We start from the raw sequence: 18285 nt of genomic DNA on the forward strand, positions 1-18285 counted from the left end.
ATGAGTCCAGGAGGGAGAACCAATTGCCTGGGGAGGCTGGAATCACAAGGAATGTGGCCTTGTGTTGGAGTCAGCAGTAAGGGCCCAGCTAGGGGAACAGAGGCAGAGGTGAGGCTACACCTGCCTGCCTCTGTCCTCACTTCCTTGCACCATCTCCCCTCAGGCTGATGCCTTTGGAGCCCTGCCTGCTCCCCCAGGGTTCCTCCTTTCTTTTCCGCCTGCTCCCCAGACACCCTCCAGAGTGAACCTGCTCAGTCCACTTCTATGTAGCCTGTGAACCACTTTAAGGGGGGTTGGCGGTTATCCTGGAAGCAGCAGGAAATCTCAGAGGCAACTCCATTAAGAACTGGCCTGGGTTAGACGATGGTTTTGGTGCCATGTTTGAGAGGTGGGATGGGGGAGAAGGATGTGAGGACATCTGTCCAGAGTCTGGTCACCTGCCGACCTGCACGCTTGGGCTCCTCTCCAGGCTTGTCTCTGCCAAGGCCTATTCCTCTGCGTTGCCTGAGGCACAAGGGCTCTTGTCCCCAGGACAAAAGGTGGTGTAAGAACTAGGTGGGAGGAGTTTGAATTCTACCACCTGTAGAGCCCGGTGTGGCCCCTGCCCCCTGCCCCCTGTGGCCTCAGATGTGGGAGGGCGCTCTAGCATTTAGCTGGAGAATAAGCAGCTGGTGTTCTTGAGGAGGCAGTTGCTGTATCCACACAGGTTCCATGATGCCCGGGGTAGCTTGGCTGTTTTACTCCATGCTGGTGCTGCTCCTGCTGGCCCTGCTGGGGGCTGCTCTGTTCTTCTGGCAGCATACTCCAGCAAGGAACAAGATCCCCAGGGCACAGAGGCGTAGAGTGGTAGCTTTGCAGCAGATGGAGGCACTGGCAAAGCGTCTCCGGCAGCAGGTGGGTGGATATCTGTACGTGAGGCCCCCAGCCCTCCATCCCAATGGGTGGATTCCACCTCAGGACCCTTACTCTGTCTCTTTCAGAAGACAAGGAGCCTGGGGCAATGGGGGAGGGAGGACAGTCCCCCACCCCTAGCTCTTCCCGTGCTGGCTTTTTGTACTGCTGTCAGTTCCTACTCCATCCATGTCCTTTGAGCCCACTGAGGTCGGGGGCAGTGTGTTTTCATTGTTCTCCCAGTGCCCACACGAGACTCAGTAACATGGTGGGTGTTCTCTTGAGCTATTTGTTGAAATAAGATAAACTGATGGAAGCAGTTGGAGGCAGGAGGTCTCCTTCAGGTCTCTTCCAGCCCCTGAGTACCCCCAAGCCCCACTGACACAGGAACCCTGGTCTACATAGTCTCTCTCCCATCCCCACCCCACTGAGTTCTGCAGATGTTTGACAGCACCTGATAGATGCAAAGCGCAGGGTGGTCATTGGAGATGGGATCCTCCCAGGAAACCATGTGTCTTTTTTTTTTTTTTTTTTTACAGTCTATTTCTTTGTTTGTTTTGAGAAAGAGACAGACAGCATGAGTGGGGGAGGGGCAGAGAGCAAGGGAAAGAGCGAGAATCCCAAGCAGGCTCCGCACTGCCAGCACAGAGCCTGATGCAGGGCTCGAACTCACAGAACTGTGAGATCATGACCTGAGCTGAAACCAAGAGCTGGATGCCTAACTGAGCCACCCAGTTGCCCCAAAGCTATGTGTCTTAAAAGGGGCTTTTGACAGCTTAGGTGGTGACATTTCAAGGCACTGGTGCAGTTGTTGTGGCTGGGTGAAGGGACTGAGATATGGGTGTTGGAGCAGATCCTGCCTAGGGTGGAAGAGAGCAGGGTGGGAAGGAGAGGCCGCTGACCTTGCACTGTTCCTGGGCTCTGCTGTGGGGCCTGGAGGATGTGACAGCCCCTTTCTGGGCTCCCCAACTACCCTACAAGGGGTGGTATCTTAGGGTCCCCAACTTTAGTTGATGGTGGCTGACTCTCTGGGAGCCCCAGGAGTGGGGGCTGTGGATAGTGCCTGAGGTGCCGTCCCCATGCTCTGGAGTTCCTGAGTGTCCTCTGCCGTCCCCTAGATGGTGATTGATGGCCCCAAGGGGCAGCTTCTCTGCCCGAGCTGCTGCAGTTCCTGAGAATGTGTATTAATATTAATTGGGGCTAATTAGTTGGATAAATCAATCTGCCCCCAGAGAGTAGCTGCCCCTCCCTGGTTGATGAGGAGGAAATCTGGGCTAATGGGGTTGCTGTGGTGAATCAGCATGATGGAGAGGATTCCTGTGTGTGTGTGTGTGTGTGTGTGTGTGTGCACCATCAGTGTGTGGTGGTGGGTTTGGGTTCCTTTATTGCACACACCAGAGCCTGCTTATGTGTGTCTCCTGCTGTGGTTTTATTGTGTACTGGTCAAGTGTATGCTTGGCTGTGTTGCTCCTTGTGTTTGGTTATGTGCTTGTGCTGTGTGTGCCTGGCTGGGTGTGTATGAGTCGTGTTACTGGTTGGAGCATATACATCTAGATATGTGTGGCTGGTTTGGTTTTGAATGTTGGTTGGGCATGTACATGGGTGTATGATGTGTGAGGACACCTGGTTCTGTGTGCGTCTGGGCATCTGGTTGGTATACAGGTGGGCATCTGGGATATGGGGCTACTGGGCCGGGTACCCGGGGGTGTGTGTGTCTGGTTGGCTGGAGGAGTGGAAGGGGTGTGGGGTGAGATCACCCATGGTGTCTCCAGCTTCCCCCCGAGGCTACAGGCCTCTTGGCTCACAGTACCTTATTCTCTCCCCAGCAAAGCAAACCCAGGGATACCCTCAAGGCCTCAGGCATCCAGCTTTATGTCCCAGGGAGGTGGGAGGCTGAAACATAATAGGTCGCACCCTGGCAGGGATCAAACTAATGCAATTCAGTTCAGCTTAGCAAAATTTTAGAGGGCTCCTCTGGGTCTTGCCTTTTGCTGGACCCTGGGGACAGATTCATTATAAAGATGAATCTGACATCTGACTTAGACTTGCCTTAAGGATGCTCCTGGTCTGAGTGTGGTGAAGGCCAGATGCCTGTGGAGCTGTGGGACTCGGCAGGAAGGGCTTTGCACCATCTGGACAGGGCTGGGTGGGGAAGGCTTCCCAGAGAGGTGGTGTTGGAGCTGAGTCTTACAGAATGTGTAGGAGTTTTCCAAAAGTAGGAAGGACGAGGAAAGGCAGTACCAGAGAGAGAAAAGCCTGAGAGAAGACAGTGTTTGTGTAGACCACAGAGAAAAAATACTCCTAGTCAGCTGGAGTAGACAAGCTGCCCATGGCTGCTGGCTGCTGGCTGCTGGCTAGGAAGTTCTGGTCACCTCAGGGGGAAATTAGCCACCCTAAGGGCTGAGGGTTTTTATGATATTAAACATACTTAACAACCATTTGGAAATATTAATACTATATCAATTTACTAACAACTTTATATTTTCTTTGATTTTCAAACCACAACAGGAGGCAGCAGCAGTTAAGTGTGGAGAAGGCCAGATGTCCATGGAGCTGTGTGACCTGGCAAGAGGGGGATTTGTTCTAAACCAAAGCATATGTTAAAACAACTTGAAAATGAAATAAGTTAAGACTCAGTTCTTTCATCAAATTATCCTAATAATTTCCAAGTAAATTGTTAATTTTTAGAGAACTGTGGGGATCTTTTGATGTAGCTATCATCTTTGGAAGATGTCCCTATCTTTCAAAGCTCTCCCAATAAACTGAGAGTCGTTAGGTGATTTGTAGTCTCCTTAAGCAGATACTATCCATCAACATCAACAATGTTCCTTGGGTGTGTACACTTCAAATAATTCCTCTGTGCCTTAACATACTCCTCTCCACAATGGGGTGATGATTATAGTTATAGTACTCAAGCAAGTTCATAAGTGTTTACAGTGGCACCTGGCACACAGGTTTTTAGAGAGATAAAACTCACACAAGAGCCCAGGAGGGGCAGAGAAAGAGGGAGACAGAGGATCCGAAGGGGGCTCTGAGCTGACAGCAGAGAGCCTGATGCGGGGCTCGAACTCACGAACTGTGAGATCTGAGCTGACCTGAGCTGAAGCTGGAGGCTTAACCTACTGAGCCACTCAGGCACCCCTAACAAGTGCCATATAAATGAAAGCTCTCACTTGAGTAATAATAAAACTAATGTCCTTGCTGAGTGGGCGTTTAGTGAGTTTCAGTGAATTTGTTCTGTTAGGTGGAAGTGGCACTCAACCAAGTTGGTGAACATGTTGCTGGACCCTTGAGAGCCCCACCCATCCCAAGTCATTGGAGCGTCTGCCATACTGGCAGAAGAGCAGTCCCAGCAGCCACCTCCAGTGGCCCCCATTAGTGCCCTCTGCCTGCTCTTCGCACCTCTCCCCAGCTCCCTGAGAGGCTGCCATTTTTACAAGTGGCCATGTGGGGACAACTGCAGGGGAGCACTAGCCTCATGGGTCCAGATGGACATCGGGCACTTGCCGACCAGGGTGCCACCAAGGGGGCCACCTCTCCAGGTAGATATGTAGGAGTCAGGATGGGCATGCAGTTTTGGTGGGTGCCTGTGGGTCAGTGTGTGCTGCGATGGTCCTCGGCGGGCCCTACTGGGGCTCCTTAGGGCTGGGGGCCGCAGGGCAAGGGATGAGCACAGTCCTTGAGGGAATCAGAGACTATGCCTAGAGGGTCACTGCTGGGCTGGGCATTAACCTTTTACCTGCTGTGCTGTGAAGAGAAGGTGGAATCCCATGGCAGGGGCTAGGGCAGCTGGGGGTGGTGGAGTACTCATGGGAGTGGCTTTTTGCTAAGTGACTCAGGAGGATTTCAGTATTTCAGCCACAGTGCAGCTGTAGAGGTGCATTCTAGCCAAATGCCCACCCTATTCTAGAGGCATCCAGGTCTGGGCCCTTCTGAAGGTCTTTGTGGCACGCAGGCAGGGAATTCCAAGCCGAGGCACAAGATGACAAAATGGCACAGTGAGTGGAGGGAATGCGCAGTGTGGCTCGAGCAGCAGAATACAGAAGTAGGGCAGGGAAACAGGAGGCTGGTGAAATGGGCCTACGGGGATCCAGGCAGGGAAAGGGCCTCGTACAGTGCCTGGCACCCAGGAGGTGCTTCATCATAAAAGCTTCCCTCCCCAGGAGCCATTAGAGGGTGGTGTAGACCTTAAGTCTCTCCACTTTTATGACTTTGGGCCACAGAATTAACCTCTCTGTGTTTCCCTTGTTGGTGAAGTAGAAATATTGATAGTGAAAGCACCTATCCAAGGGATTTTGTGAGGATTTAATGAAATGGTGCAAGCAAAGTGCTTAACATGGTTGCCAGCCACACAGTAAGCAGTCAGTACACGTGAATCTTGGTTTGTAACACACATTATACATTTATGGTGAAAGCCCTGTAAACCGTACTGAGGAGAATGGTTTTACAACTTTATACTGAGGGCAATTGGGACCTATGGTGTCACAGCATCTGAAAAGGATCACCTAGGCTGTAGTGAAGTGGTTGAGCTGGAGGGATAAAGACTAGAGTCAGGGAGGCCAGTGAGGAGGCTGTTGAGAAAACTGAGAGACAGAGAAAGTTCTAGGCAAGGAGTCTGGTGAGTCAGAGGTGGGAGATATGAAGGAGGCAGAACCACCTATCGGCAGTACTTGTGGGTAAGAGAATGGTCACTGGGGCCAGACTGGTGTGGATCCAGGCTCTGCCACTTATGGCTTATGTGTCCTTGGCAAGTAGCTCTGTGCCTCAGTGTCTTTTCTACTGTAAAATGAAAAAATAGTATGCCCTCCCTCCTTGGGTTGTTATAAGGAGCAACATGAGCTATTATATGTAAAATGCTTGGAATTTGGCCTAGAACATATTAAGTGTAATACCACATCTTCCATGTGATTGAAATTAGCTATTATGACTATCATCAGAACTGGGATGTGAGGGAGTGACCCGGGATGATTCTGAGGACTATTGCTCTGACATGAGCATCATCACTTGGGAATTTCATGATGAACAGATTTGGTATTAAAACAATGAATCCTGGGGTGCCTGTGGATATGTGGGTCAGTAAGTGGGTCTGAGGCATGGCAGGAAATAGGCCTGGGCTGTAGTCACAGGGTAATCGGAGCATCCTTGGGACACATCTGGCTGCTGAAGTCACCCAGGGAGGGTGGGTAGGTAGGGAGAGAGGAAGCCAAGTCCTGAGGAGCACCAACATTTATTTACAGGAGGGAAGAGGGGCAGAGGGGACTGAGAAGGAGCCACCCAGGGGCAGGAGGAAGCCAGGAGAGTTGAGGGCACAGAGAATTTCCAGAAGGAAAGTGCCTAAGAGTCAGATGCTACTGAGGAGAGTAAGATGGGGACTAAGAAGAAACCAAGAGATTTAACAACCAAGAAGCCTTGAGCACTAACCTCCGGGGAAATCCCCTTGTCTGCCACCTCCCCTCTCCAGGACCAAGAAAGGCCCACTGTTCTGTCTTCCCACCCAGCCCCCACTCCAGCTTGTAGGCATCAGGGTCTCAGCTGGGGCCCAGGAGGACAAAGAAAGACTATTTCACCTTCCTGAGTGCCTGCTGTGCGCTAGGTCCTTGTCTTATCACACTTGCCTCTGATAAGAGTCCTGAGGGGCTGGTGTCACTCCTCCCCTCATACTCTGAGGGGAGTAGCTGGGTAAATCATGATTGGCTTCTAGTCCTTTCTTCTTTGGAGAGACCTGAGCCGTGGGAGGGGAAGGGATCAACCCTGGGTTACCCAGCTGACCAGTCCTGTGTGTGGTCAAGGCTGGGTGCCAGATCTCCTGACACTCATGCTGGATCTTGCCCTTTCCCAGGTCAGATCACCAGAAGTGGGAGGGCTGGATAGGAAGGAAAGGTGGGATGCCAGGGTGCCCTGTGAAGGCAAACCATACAGAGATGAGCCTCAGTTCCATAACCCCTGAGTTCCAAAACGTGTATATAGAGTCACTCTCACTGCACTTGTGCCCCTTTTGGGTAGCAAGATGAGGGGGCAGGCTCTCCTCTGTGCCAGGCCTCAGGATGGGCACTGGAGAGGCAGAGGCAGAGGAAACATCTGTGCCCTGTAGGGCTTTCATGCCAACCTGGAGACAGATCAGGAAATGTTCTTCATGCTAAAGGAGAAGCACAGGAGCATGTGCTGAACACATGGCTGTGTGTGCAACTGTGTATCCAGTGGAGTGTGGGGATGTGATGCTGAGTGTGTAGGAGTGCACTGGAGTGGATCAGTCATTGACCTCTGTCCTCCCATCTCCACAGGAGCCATCCCTGGACCCCAAGCCCATCCTGGAGCTGCCCCTGGAGACACTGGTCCAGAAGCTGCAGGATGAAGAACTCAGTGTGGAGAGCGTCCTGTGTAGCTACTTAGAGGAGGTGGGGGTCTGGGTCAGGAGTGGGGTGGGGGCTAGCACCTGTTGTTGTCCTACTCAGAGGAGGTAGATGTCCGGTGTAACATCGTGGTGCTGGAGCTAGCTTGGGAAGGGGTGCATGCCACTGTCATCTGCCATTTCTATCCTGCTCTGAGTTGGGGTGGTGGGAGGGGCTGGTGTGACTGAGTGCCCCATCCCTGGCCTCACCCTGAGCCCCTTATCTGGTCTCCCTCAATGTTGCTCAGGCACTGAAGGTACACCAGGAGGTGAATTGCCTGACGGATTTCCTGGGTGAGTGTGAGGAGCAACTACAGGCATTGAAGAAGCTTAGGAAGACTGAGAGAGGCCTTCTTTATGGGGTCCCTGTCAGCCTCAAGGACCCCTATGACTGCAAGGTGAGCCGGGAGGTGTACGTTCACATGTGTACATGTCTGTGTGTGTGCCCATATGCCACTGAGCCTGTGAGCATCTGACTGTGTGACATTGGGCAAGCTACTTAATCAAGGATGCAGAACTAGAAAGTGGCCAGTTAGGATCTGAACCCAGCTCTTGCCCACCATATTCTTCTGCTACTTGTGAGCTCTCCTAAGGGTACAGCGTGCGTGTCTGAGGCCATGACAATGTGTGTGAGTGGGAGCAGAGTAAGGAGGAGAGTCTGTCCATTGGATGGTTGCATCCTGGCCCCTATGGGCTGGAGTTAATGTCACTTTCTTGCAGGGCCATGATTCTACATGTGGTCTGACCCAGTTCCTGGAGAAGCCAGTGGCCAAGGACGGGGTCATTGTGCAAGTGCTCAAGGCTCAAGGAGCTATTCCCTTTGTTAAGACCAACATCCCTCAGACACTGTACAGGTCTCTGAAGTGTGTAGGCAGGGGCTGGGTTTGGGGCTGGGCTCAGGACTGACAGCAACACAAAATCCCAATTCAGAGAAGAAGGTGAGGTGGGGGCCAGTCAAGCAGATCTCGAGGATCAAGGTTCTTGGGCAAGTATTTTCTGCCCTCTGAGCCTCAGCTTCCTCATCTTATAATGTCTGGGTGGACTCCATAGTCTCTACAGGCCCTCAGACTCTCAGGTTCTGAAGAGTTTCATCTCTGTGTTTATCCCAGTTTCTCTCTCTAATTGTTTTTCTTATCCCCTGTTCTCTCTCCTCTCCCTCAGCACTTAGTGTACCTACTTTTGTGAGGAAGCTGCTCCCAATTCTGACAGGGCTGTGGGCTCCTGTCCTTAAGTTAGGAGTTGTGGTTGGTGTCCACTCTTGGTCTTTCCTGTGGCAGTAGGCCCTCACCTCAGCTGTAAGGGAGACTGGGAGACTCAGCCCCAGGGAGGAGTTTGGGAGCCAAAGAAGCCCTGGGGTTGATTCCTGGGGGGATCAGTCTCTAAATGGGGGGGTGTCTCCCCAGTTAAACTTTCACCTCCCAGCCCCTTTTCTTCTGCTTCCCTCAGTTTTGATTGCAGCAACCCCATCTATGGACAGACTCTGAACCCTCTGAACTTAAAGAAGACACCAGGGGGCTCCTCAGGGGGTGAGGGAGCCCTGCTGGCAAAAGGAGGTTCCATCCTGGGCATGGGTACTGACACTGCTGGCAGCATCCGTGTACCAGCCAGCTTTTGTGGTATCTGTGGCTTCAGGACCACAGGATACCGCCTCAGGTACTTGGTGCTGGGGGGCGGTGGGGAGGGGTAGACTCAGCCCAGTGTAGGGGAACAGAGGTGTGGGGGGAGTAGTGCCAAGCAGGCCCCTCAACTCTTATTCACTTAGCTCAGTACTAGTGAAAGTGGCTAAAGACAGGAGGGCTTCAAATAACTCCTGCTTCAGCCCCAGATAAACACACCATGTTTGGTACAGGTGGCAGAATAGACCTTCCACTCACTCATTAATTCATTTGTTCATTAATTCATTCATCTTTACATCTATCCATCTACCTCCCTGTTCCCTTAGTCATTCATTGATCCAACCGTTTTTCCATCTATCCATCCTTTGTCCATTCATCCACCTATGCAGTCATCATCCCATCAATCAATTTCACTATTCACCCACCATTTAATTTATCTAACAAATATATTGAGTGTTTCTTCCGTCACTGACACTGTACTAGTTATTTGGGCTATATCAGTAAGCAAAAGGACACCTATCTCAGCCCTTGAAAATCATATATACATCCTTCCTTCCATTTGTTCATCTATCCATCCATCCATCCATCCATCCATTTATCTCCCCATCTATCCAGTCATCTAGCTATCTGTTTATCCATCCATATCTGCCTCTGTTCATTCATCTACGTATCTCAGCCCCACCATGAGAACCTACACTGTGGTGGCCCCTGTACTGGGGACACAGAACACTCTCAGACCCAGTCCCTGTCACCCTCCCCCACTGCTGTGCTCTTAAACATGCAGATGGATTAGTCAGAAAGTGATTGGAGCTCTAAGAGAGTGTCAAAGCTTGTCAGAACTCACAAGATGAAGCTGACATTTTCTTCAGCAGAGATTTATTAAAAGCCTAGACTTTAAACTTTCAGAGGCAGGGCAAGGGAAAGGAAGGCTTCCTGGAGGAGGCAGAACCTGAGCTTGGTTTTAAAGGATGGACATGCAGGGATGGTGTAGAACCTAGAAGGCTGTAAACTGTGAACAGCCTACTTTGCCTGGAGTAATATGTGTGTGTCGAAGGGCAAGAATGGGGAAGCTGTGAGTTGATACTCCAGAGCCTTGAAGTCAGTCAAAAAGATCAGACTTAATGCTGTGGGCAGCAGGGTCATGGGAGGGTGGAAGCAGCTCATCTTCCTGGGTGTTGGGCCCTGGGGGAGTGCTTGGCTGGGTGCTAAGGCCTGGGCACTCAGGCCCTTCCCTTCAAGTGCTGAGGTGGACTCTGGGTGGGGGTTTTGCAGCCTCTCTGGAGTTTCCAGTGCTGTCAAAGGCAAGATATCAGGTAAGCTCCTGTCTGTGCTTGTGTCCATACGCATTCAAAGATACACTTGCCAGCCTTCCTCCCAAGGACATTTCACTCAGCCCCTATCTGAGACAGATTAGCCCCACTAATGATAAAGAATGGATCCCACCAGGCCTCCCCTAGTCCAATGAGAAGTGCTTCCTACTATCTAGCTTTAATCTCTCCTACTGGTCTTTAGATGTTTGGCCCCAGATGAGATTCTTCTTTCAGGCATCAGAGCTACTTTGTCTGGTGTGCCAACGCTACCTGTCCTCAACCCCTGGCCCAGGTTGGCCCCAGGGCCCTTTAACCCTGATCACGGTCCTGAGCTCCACCCTCTGAGGCCAGGCAGTGGGGGTCCCCAGAGCAGAAAGGGTGAGGGGAATCTGCCTCTTCTGTGATCAGTGACTACAGTGGCTGGCCCCATGGCCCGGGATGTGGAGAGCCTGGCCCTGTGTCTGCGAGCCCTGCTAAGTGAAGACATGCACCGACTGGACCCTACTGTGCCTTTTATGCCCTTCAGGGAGGAGGTGAGCTGGGTTGGGGAACAGGCCACCTCTCCCTTCCCCCATTCCTCATTGACCTGTCTACCATCTGACCATCTTCTGTGGAGACCTCCTTTCCCAGCCCATGGTACAGTGACCAAGAAGCCTCTATACTCAGTCATGTTTACATCCTACCCCTGCTTGACACCAGCTGCTTTGGCCTCTCAGCTACTTGGAGTCATAGCCAATACTGCCCCCAGAGAGGGACTTCATCATCACATACCCAACACACACAGACATACACTCAGCAGATATGGTTTAGAGAGTCTGGTATCTGGCTAAACGAGGCTGTTAGTCCCCTAGGTAACCTTAGCCAAGTCACATCTCTTCTCTAGGCCCCAGTCTCCTCAGTGGTATAATAAAGAGGTTGCACCTGAAGATTTCTCCAGGCTGGCAGCCTTCATTTATTCAGTAGTTCATTCAACAAAATTTATTGGTACCTACTATGTTCAGGCTCTTTGTAGTTCATCCTAATATTCACTATATAGAATGAGCATTGTGCTTCTCAATTTATAGGCAAGGAAACTGAGGGGAAATGAAATAACTTGCCTATGATCACATAGATAGTAACTGGAAGAGGTAAGCTTTGACTCCAGCCCTGTCTGTTCCAGAACCCTCTCCATAGGGAGAGTCTCTGTCTACCATTCATTCAATGTCTACTCATCTGATTCCCTACTCACATCCTAGTATAATTAACCTGTGATCATTTTCTGTCATCTATTATTTGTCTCTACTGATCTTTCCATCTCCATTGTCTCCTGGCTGTTTTTTTTTTTAGCTTAAAGATCTTTGTGTCTATTCATCTACTTACTTAACTGCCCACCCACTCAATTCCAATCATCCATTCTCCCACCCACCCATCTATCCATTCAACCCTCTGCCCACCCACCCATTCACCATCTCATACACCCTCCCACTCATTCATGAATCTATCTACCATCTATCTACCTATCCACTCCATCCACCCAATCATCATGTCCTCATCCATTTGTTCTTCCAAGAGTTTCTCCAGAGGACCTAGAGCCTGCAAAGTGTGTAGAGAGTCTCCAGGGAGCTCTTGGGGAGCCTCTGTAGATTCCCCTGGGTTGAAAACAGCTGTGTTCCAAGGTCCCAGCCTACAAGTCTTAAGTCTTAAAGAGGTGTAGTCTCTCCTGAGAGCCCCACCCAGCCCCTCTTGCCCCCAGGTATACTCCAGTAACCAGCGCCTTCGAATTGGCTTCTGTGAAACAGATGGCTTCACCCAGCCATCTCCTAGCATGGCCAGGGCTGTGAGGCTCACCTCCAGGCTGCTCCAGGATGCGGGACATCAGGTAGGCTTGCTTACCCCTGGATGGGGAGGGAAGCCAGACTGGCGAGGAGACTGGGCTGGGCCATTCTTGGAGAGAAAGGAAGTTATATCTGAGTTTGAGCTGCTAACATCACTGTGTTTCCCCTAGGCTTCCTGGAAAAGACTGATGGGTGCAGGTGGGGGCAGGGTGGGCCCCACCCTGTGAGGAAGGCATCAAGATTTTGCATCCTCCCCCTTCAGTGGTGGGGACCAGGGATTCATTCCTATAATTCCTATAGATTTGGTTTCTCCATCAAATGGCTGTAAGGAGAACTATGTCCCCAAAATCATTTCCCTCCCCAGCCCCTGCCTCCCTCCAATGTCTTGTCCTGGTCCTGTCTCCCCTTTAAGAACTGCTGGTTGGCCACATGTGTACTATGTGGTCTTGGGTCAGTCTCTTAACCACCTGGAGCCTCAGTTTTCTACCACATAGGGCAGCTGTGCAGATTAAATGAGCTCACATATGTGAAGCACTCAGCATGGGGCAGGATCCCAGTGAAGCAGGCAGGGCTGCCTGAATGCCATGGCATCTCTGTGTAGGGTGAAGGGCTGGGCATGGCAGCAGAGGGGTTGGAGTGGATGGAGATGAGTGGCGATTTGGTATCCTCTCTTTAAATCCTGAAGGATGCAAAGAGAATACCAGGCAGGGTGGGAGGAGCCCCAGGCCCTGACTCAGCCTCTGTCTCTCAGGTCATCCCCTTCTCCATCCCCCATATAAAGTATGCTGTCAAACACCTGTTTGAGGGGGGTCTGTTTGCTGATGGAGGGGCCACCCTTCTGGAGAAGCTGTATGTTTGTCAGGATTCTGACATGGGGCATGGTGAAAATAGGGTTGGGGGTGGGGCTGGCAGCAACCTGTGCCTTAGGAAGGGACTGCAGGCCTGGGTTGGTGGGGTGCCTCTGGTTAATTGTGTGACCTTAAATGGCAAGTCAGCTGTTTGGGCTCCTTCTTCATCATGCATGGTTCCAGGGTGGTGGTGGTGGAAACAGAAGAGTTTCTTTGGGTCTGACCTCCTTCCATGGGCTGCCTCTGGAATGGGAGTTGGGTGGGTATGGGAGCCAGTCAATGGCTGAAAGGCTGTAACTGACTAGATATGTGTCTGTGGTTCCTCAGTGAGGGGGACATTGTGGACCCCTGCATAAAGGGAATGGTCAACTGGCTCCGCCTGCCAGACCTACTCAAGTGTTTCTTGGCCTGGATCCTGAAGTACACAGTGAGTATGGGACCAAGGTGGGGAGGCATTCAGGAGGGGAGGAGCCCAGGGAGGAGAAGGACTCAGAGAGGAGGATGGGGCCCAGAGAGTAGTGGGGGCTTAGAGAAGAGGAACCAAAAGGGCTGATGGGGACCAAAAGACAGGGGTGCTTTCAGAGAGAGGAGTGCATCTCAAAAAGAGGAAGCCTTTTCAGAGAGGGAGTGGGGGCCAAGAGGGGGCTCAGGGCTTGTGGAGGAGTAGAAGCTTCCATGACAGTGTGCTGAGCAGAGTTGCTCTTCTTGGACCCCCATCCTGGGAAGGCTGGTGTTGCCCTGTGGTTTCTGAATGGGTTTCTTCCTCTAGGAACCCCGAGCTAGCCAGACTTGTGAAGAGATTCGTGGAGTGGGGTGAGTGCTAGTCTCCTCAGGTCAAGCTCACAAGCATCTTCCATGGGGTAGGGGAGTTGAGTGAGGGTCATGTGGCTAGAGTTGGCATCCACTGAGGGTGAGGGCTATTTAGACTTTGGGATCTAATTAGGTTTTTGGGTCATGTCTGACACTAGTTAAATTTAGACTTTTGAGTGGGGTTGGGATTGGGGCTACTTTGGGCCTGAGGTTTGATTTGGAGTTAAGCTCTGAGTTCTGGCTAGAATTAGCTTAGGGTAAAAGTTGGGCCTAATCTGAGGTTGGGTTTGGGCTGGGGTTGGGGTTAAGGTTGGAAATGGTCAGCCTGAGGGCTGACTGGGGGGCCTCACAGGTTAGGGGAAGAACCCGTGGTTCTGGGGGGAGGCTGTGAGTCTCTGTGGCTGGTAACGGTGGCGGGGGGAGGGCATCAACCAGAGGGTGTGTACTCTTGGGAACGTTGGGTAGGCAAGGTATTTTGGACAGCAAATAAGACAAGGGTCATCCCAGCCCATCAGCTGATTTGTAGCCTGCACTGAGACTAGGCTCTAGCTCTTGGCTGTAATGTCCCCATTTTGTATAAAATCCCATGCTGACCTTTGGAATTCTGAATCTTCCTTATTCCCCCAGGACTCCCAAGAAACTGTGGGAGCAGCACGCAGCAGTGCAGGTGATGTGTGCCTGAAGAGACAAGGGACTGCTGGAACAGGGGCAGCAGAAGCCTGGGTGGTGACAGGAGTAGCCAGACAGGGAGTAGAGCTCTGTCCCAGCCTGCAGGGGAGGCCCGGCTAAACTCAAATGGGGAGGCTTGGTGACCCAGGAGGTTAATTTAGTCCATTTCCTTGGGGGCCAGGATGATATGTTGTTCCCAAATGACTGCAGCTTGAGATTCCCCTTGCCATCCCTTTACCTCGGCCCCTGGGAAGGCCCTGACCCTCCCCAGATAGCTTAGTCTGTATCTTACAGCCTGGGGATTCTTCCTGATCTTTAACAGGACTTGGCCTGGCAGCCCCTGACCTTGTCCTGCAAATAGTGACCTCTGCTGGTCTTGCCCCTCCCATACCCCACTATCCCTGCAGGAATATCAGCAAAAGTTCATAGCCAAGTGGAGGTCCCTGGACCTGGACGTGCTGCTGATGCCAGCTATGGACCCCGCCTTCCATATATGCTATTCTGAGATAGGAACAGGTGAGAGGACACCAGGTCTTAGTGGAGTTGAGACCCAGAGTCCAGGACTTCAGAGTCCTGCCACAGCCTCTGAGGCCTTGACCTCTGTCACCATTCAGTATTTAAAGCAATGTCTTAAATTGAGATAAAATTCAGATGACAAAAATTCACTATTTTACAGTGTACAATTCAGTGGTTTTTAGTATATTTAGTGTGTGGTGCAAACACCACCACTATCTAATTCCATTTCCATTACCCTGAAAGGAAACCCTGTACCTGTTAGCAGACACTCCCAAGTTTTCCCATTACCTTTTATTTGTTTGTATTTTTCATTTTTTTTTAAGTTTATTTATTTTACCTTTTGAGAGAGAGAGAGCGCGCGCGTGAGCACATGCATGTGGGGGAAGGGCAGAGAGGGAGAGAGAAAAATCTGCGCTGTCAGCACAGAGCCAAACGCAGAGCCAGACACAAGGGCTCAAACTAAGGAACAAACCATGAGATCATGACCTGAGCCAAAACCAAGAGTTCAGATGCTTAACCCACTGAGCCACCCAGGTGCCCCTCCCATTCAAATTTTTTTAAACATTTTTTTTTTTTTTAGTTTATCTATTTATTTTGAGAGAGAGAGTGCAAGCAAGGGAAGGTCAGAGAGAGAGGGAGAGCAAGAATCCCAAGCCGGCTGCATGCTGTCAGCCCAACTCGGGGCTCAATCTCAGGAACTGAAACATGAAATCGTGTCCTGAGCCAAAATCAAGGGTCGGACGCTCAACCGACTGAGCCATCTGGGCACCCCTGAAATACAATTTACATGCAATGAAACTCACCGATTTTCAGAGTGTAATTTGATAAATTTTAACAAATAAATATAGCTGTATAACTACCACCATGATAAAAGTATAGAATATTTTGGGGCACCTGGGTGGCTCAGTCAGTTAAGTGTCCGACTTCAGCTCAGGTCGTGATCTTGCCATTTGGGAGTTCGAGCCCTGCGTCGGGCTCTGTGTTGACAGCTCAGAGCCTGGAGCCTGCTTTGGATTCTGCATCTCCCTCTTTCTCTGCCCCTCCCCTGCCCGTGCTCTCTCTCAAAAATAAATAAACATTTAAAAAAATAAAAATAAATAGAATATTTTCATCACCCACCAAATCTCCCTGATGTCCCTTTGCAGTTCACTCTACCCTTACATCCTGCAACCACTGATCCGCTGTCACTATAATTTTGCCTTTTCTAGGATTTCACATAAATGGAATCTGAAGGAATAAGGCTTTTCTGTCTGGCTTCTTTCACTTAGCATATCCATTCACTCGTAACATGCTTTCTGCTGCCTCACTTCAAAAGGTGGCTTTGGCCTAGCCCCCCTGAGATGCAGCCTCAGCACAGGGCAGTGTCTGAGACATTGCTGGGGCCCCTGCCCAGCACAGGTACAGGTCTCAGAGGGGTTCTCAGTGCAGAATGAAAACCCACCTCAAGCCAGGACTGCTCTGCCCCGGGTCCCCCCACAGTGGCTGCCCAAAGGCACATCCCATACCTGGCCCTGCACTGATGTCCTCTGTTGTCACCGCTGCCTCTTTGACAGTCACTCCCTACATGCAGGTGGCTGTTGCAGAGGGGAGCTGCCTTTTAACTCAGGGTGGCCCTGCACACCTGGGCCATCTTGGAGCCCAGTGTACTGCAGGCATGGGCTGACTCCTCTGTCACCCACCAGCTGTGTGGCCTGTGGAAAACCACCTAACCTGTCTACCCCCTCGGGTTCCACATTTGAACACAGGAAAGAGTACTCTCCACTTCCCAGGGGTGGAGAGGACTCAAGGAATCAGCAGTGGAAAGAGGCCAGCACGGGGCCCGGCACTGGGTAAGGCCTCCGCAGCGTCCGTTCTCTCTTTCCCTCCACCGCAGGGTGAGCGAGAGGCAGTTGTCAGGTGCACTCCCAGCGCCGCGCAAGCCCAGAGTGCTACAGTTCCAAGGAGGACCCTGAGGGGGCGCTCACCCAGCATTCTTCCCCACCTCAGTCTTGTCGGCTGATGATTTTCTGGGCTTGCCTGGACCTTCCTACAGATATTGCCTCCTACACGGGCCTGTACAACATCCTGAACTTCCCTGCTGGCGTTGTGCCGGTCACCACTGTGACGCCGCAGGACGAGGAGGAACTGGCCTTCTACACGGGATACTACAGAGATAGTACCGACAAAAATTTCCAGAGGGTCAGTTTCCCTCCCCATGCCTCTCCCCCAGCGGCACAAGCCAGGACTGATTCTTGCCTCAATCCCAGTCGGGCAAATTGGGGCAGGGTGGGGCCAGCCATTCCTAGTGTTTATCCTTTATCACTTCTGCTACAGTGTTATCTCATCTTGGAGGACACACCGTTTTATCTCCAAGTCCGCCTCTGTCCCTGTCGTGGGAGAATACTTAACAAAACCACTGGTCTTCTTGACACTTCCCTAGGAAAAGTCGATCCCAGAGGCAGGAAGAGGGGGGCAAATGTCCCTGGTGAGGAGCTTAGTATGTAACTGGATTGGACACTGCTCCTCTCTGAGCCTCAGTTTCTTTGCCAGGAAAATAGGAATTAAAATATCTGCTTTGCAGGTTGTCCTAAAGTTTCCACTGAAAAACAGTGAAGCAATTAGCATAAGGCTTTGTATACAGGACGTGTACAATACATGCTACTATATCACTGATTCCGAGGTAGCTTCACAGAAGGAAATATTTCCATGGGCCTATTTAATGCACGGTCTAAAATGACAAGCCTGTCTTGGGTGACAGGGAGAAAGAGAGGGAGAGAGAGACTGACTCTGAAAGGTATGCATGTGTCTGAGTCAGACATTAAGCAACTTACTTTTTTGGAAATTGATTTTATTGCTAGAGTTACCCAGTGGAACTGCTGACCTGAATTCTGAGAAAATAACAATAAGGATTGTTATTACCTAATGTGTCTTGAGCTCTTACCCACATTATTACCTAATGTGTCTTGAGCTCTTACTCTGTTCCAGGAGCTGTTTAAGAAGTGCTGTATATATAGCAAATCATTAAATCCCGTAACTGTCCCGTGAGGTTTTACAAATGAGGAAATGCAGGCACACACAGGTTAAGAGACTTGACCAGTGCCACACACAGCTGAAGTGGAGGAGCCAGGACTTGAAGCCAGTTGACCTGGCTCCAGAGCAAAGGCAAATAAGGGCTTTCATAAAACAATGAAAACACGTTTGAATTCCTATGTTTGAATTTCATGGCAGGACTTAGGATCAGTCCCCATGTTCCTAAGTCTGTGTTTGAGGCCCAAGTACCCCCTTCACTGCAGAAGTATGACTAGGCTCTAGATCAGGGATTTGCACATTCTTATTTCCTCTGCTGAGAACATTAGGTGGATACTCAGTTTTGTATTTTTTAAAAAATTTTAAATCTTTTTATTAAAAAAAACTTAATGTTTATTTTTGAGAGAGAGAGAGAGA

At 50.8% G+C, this 18285-nt stretch overlaps 1 protein-coding gene across 1 annotated transcript in view; it reads left to right on the forward strand.

Moving 5' to 3' along the window:
* The first annotated feature begins 714 nt into the window (after positions 1–714).
* Positions 715–18285, forward strand: part of LOC121017615 (vitamin D3 hydroxylase-associated protein-like) — a 38918-nt gene continuing 21347 nt past the window's right edge. Inside the window, exons 1-13 of the mRNA XM_040455954.1 lie at positions 715–894; positions 7173–7286; positions 7528–7677; positions 8000–8133; positions 8726–8932; positions 10168–10208; positions 10614–10738; positions 11938–12063; positions 12771–12868; positions 13195–13311; positions 14305–14344; positions 14754–14862; positions 16895–17040. Coding sequence (XP_040311888.1) covers positions 715–894; positions 7173–7286; positions 7528–7677; positions 8000–8133; positions 8726–8932; positions 10168–10208; positions 10614–10738; positions 11938–12063; positions 12771–12868; positions 13195–13311; positions 14305–14344; positions 14754–14862; positions 16895–17040 — 1587 coding nt within the window. The remainder of the gene's footprint in view (positions 895–7172; positions 7287–7527; positions 7678–7999; positions 8134–8725; positions 8933–10167; positions 10209–10613; positions 10739–11937; positions 12064–12770; positions 12869–13194; positions 13312–14304; positions 14345–14753; positions 14863–16894; positions 17041–18285) is intronic.

Source organism: Herpailurus yagouaroundi, unplaced genomic scaffold (assembly GCF_014898765.1).
Source record: "Herpailurus yagouaroundi ecotype Mexico unplaced genomic scaffold, PumYag 77, whole genome shotgun sequence".
Classification (NCBI taxonomy): domain Eukaryota; kingdom Metazoa; phylum Chordata; class Mammalia; order Carnivora; family Felidae; genus Herpailurus; species Herpailurus yagouaroundi.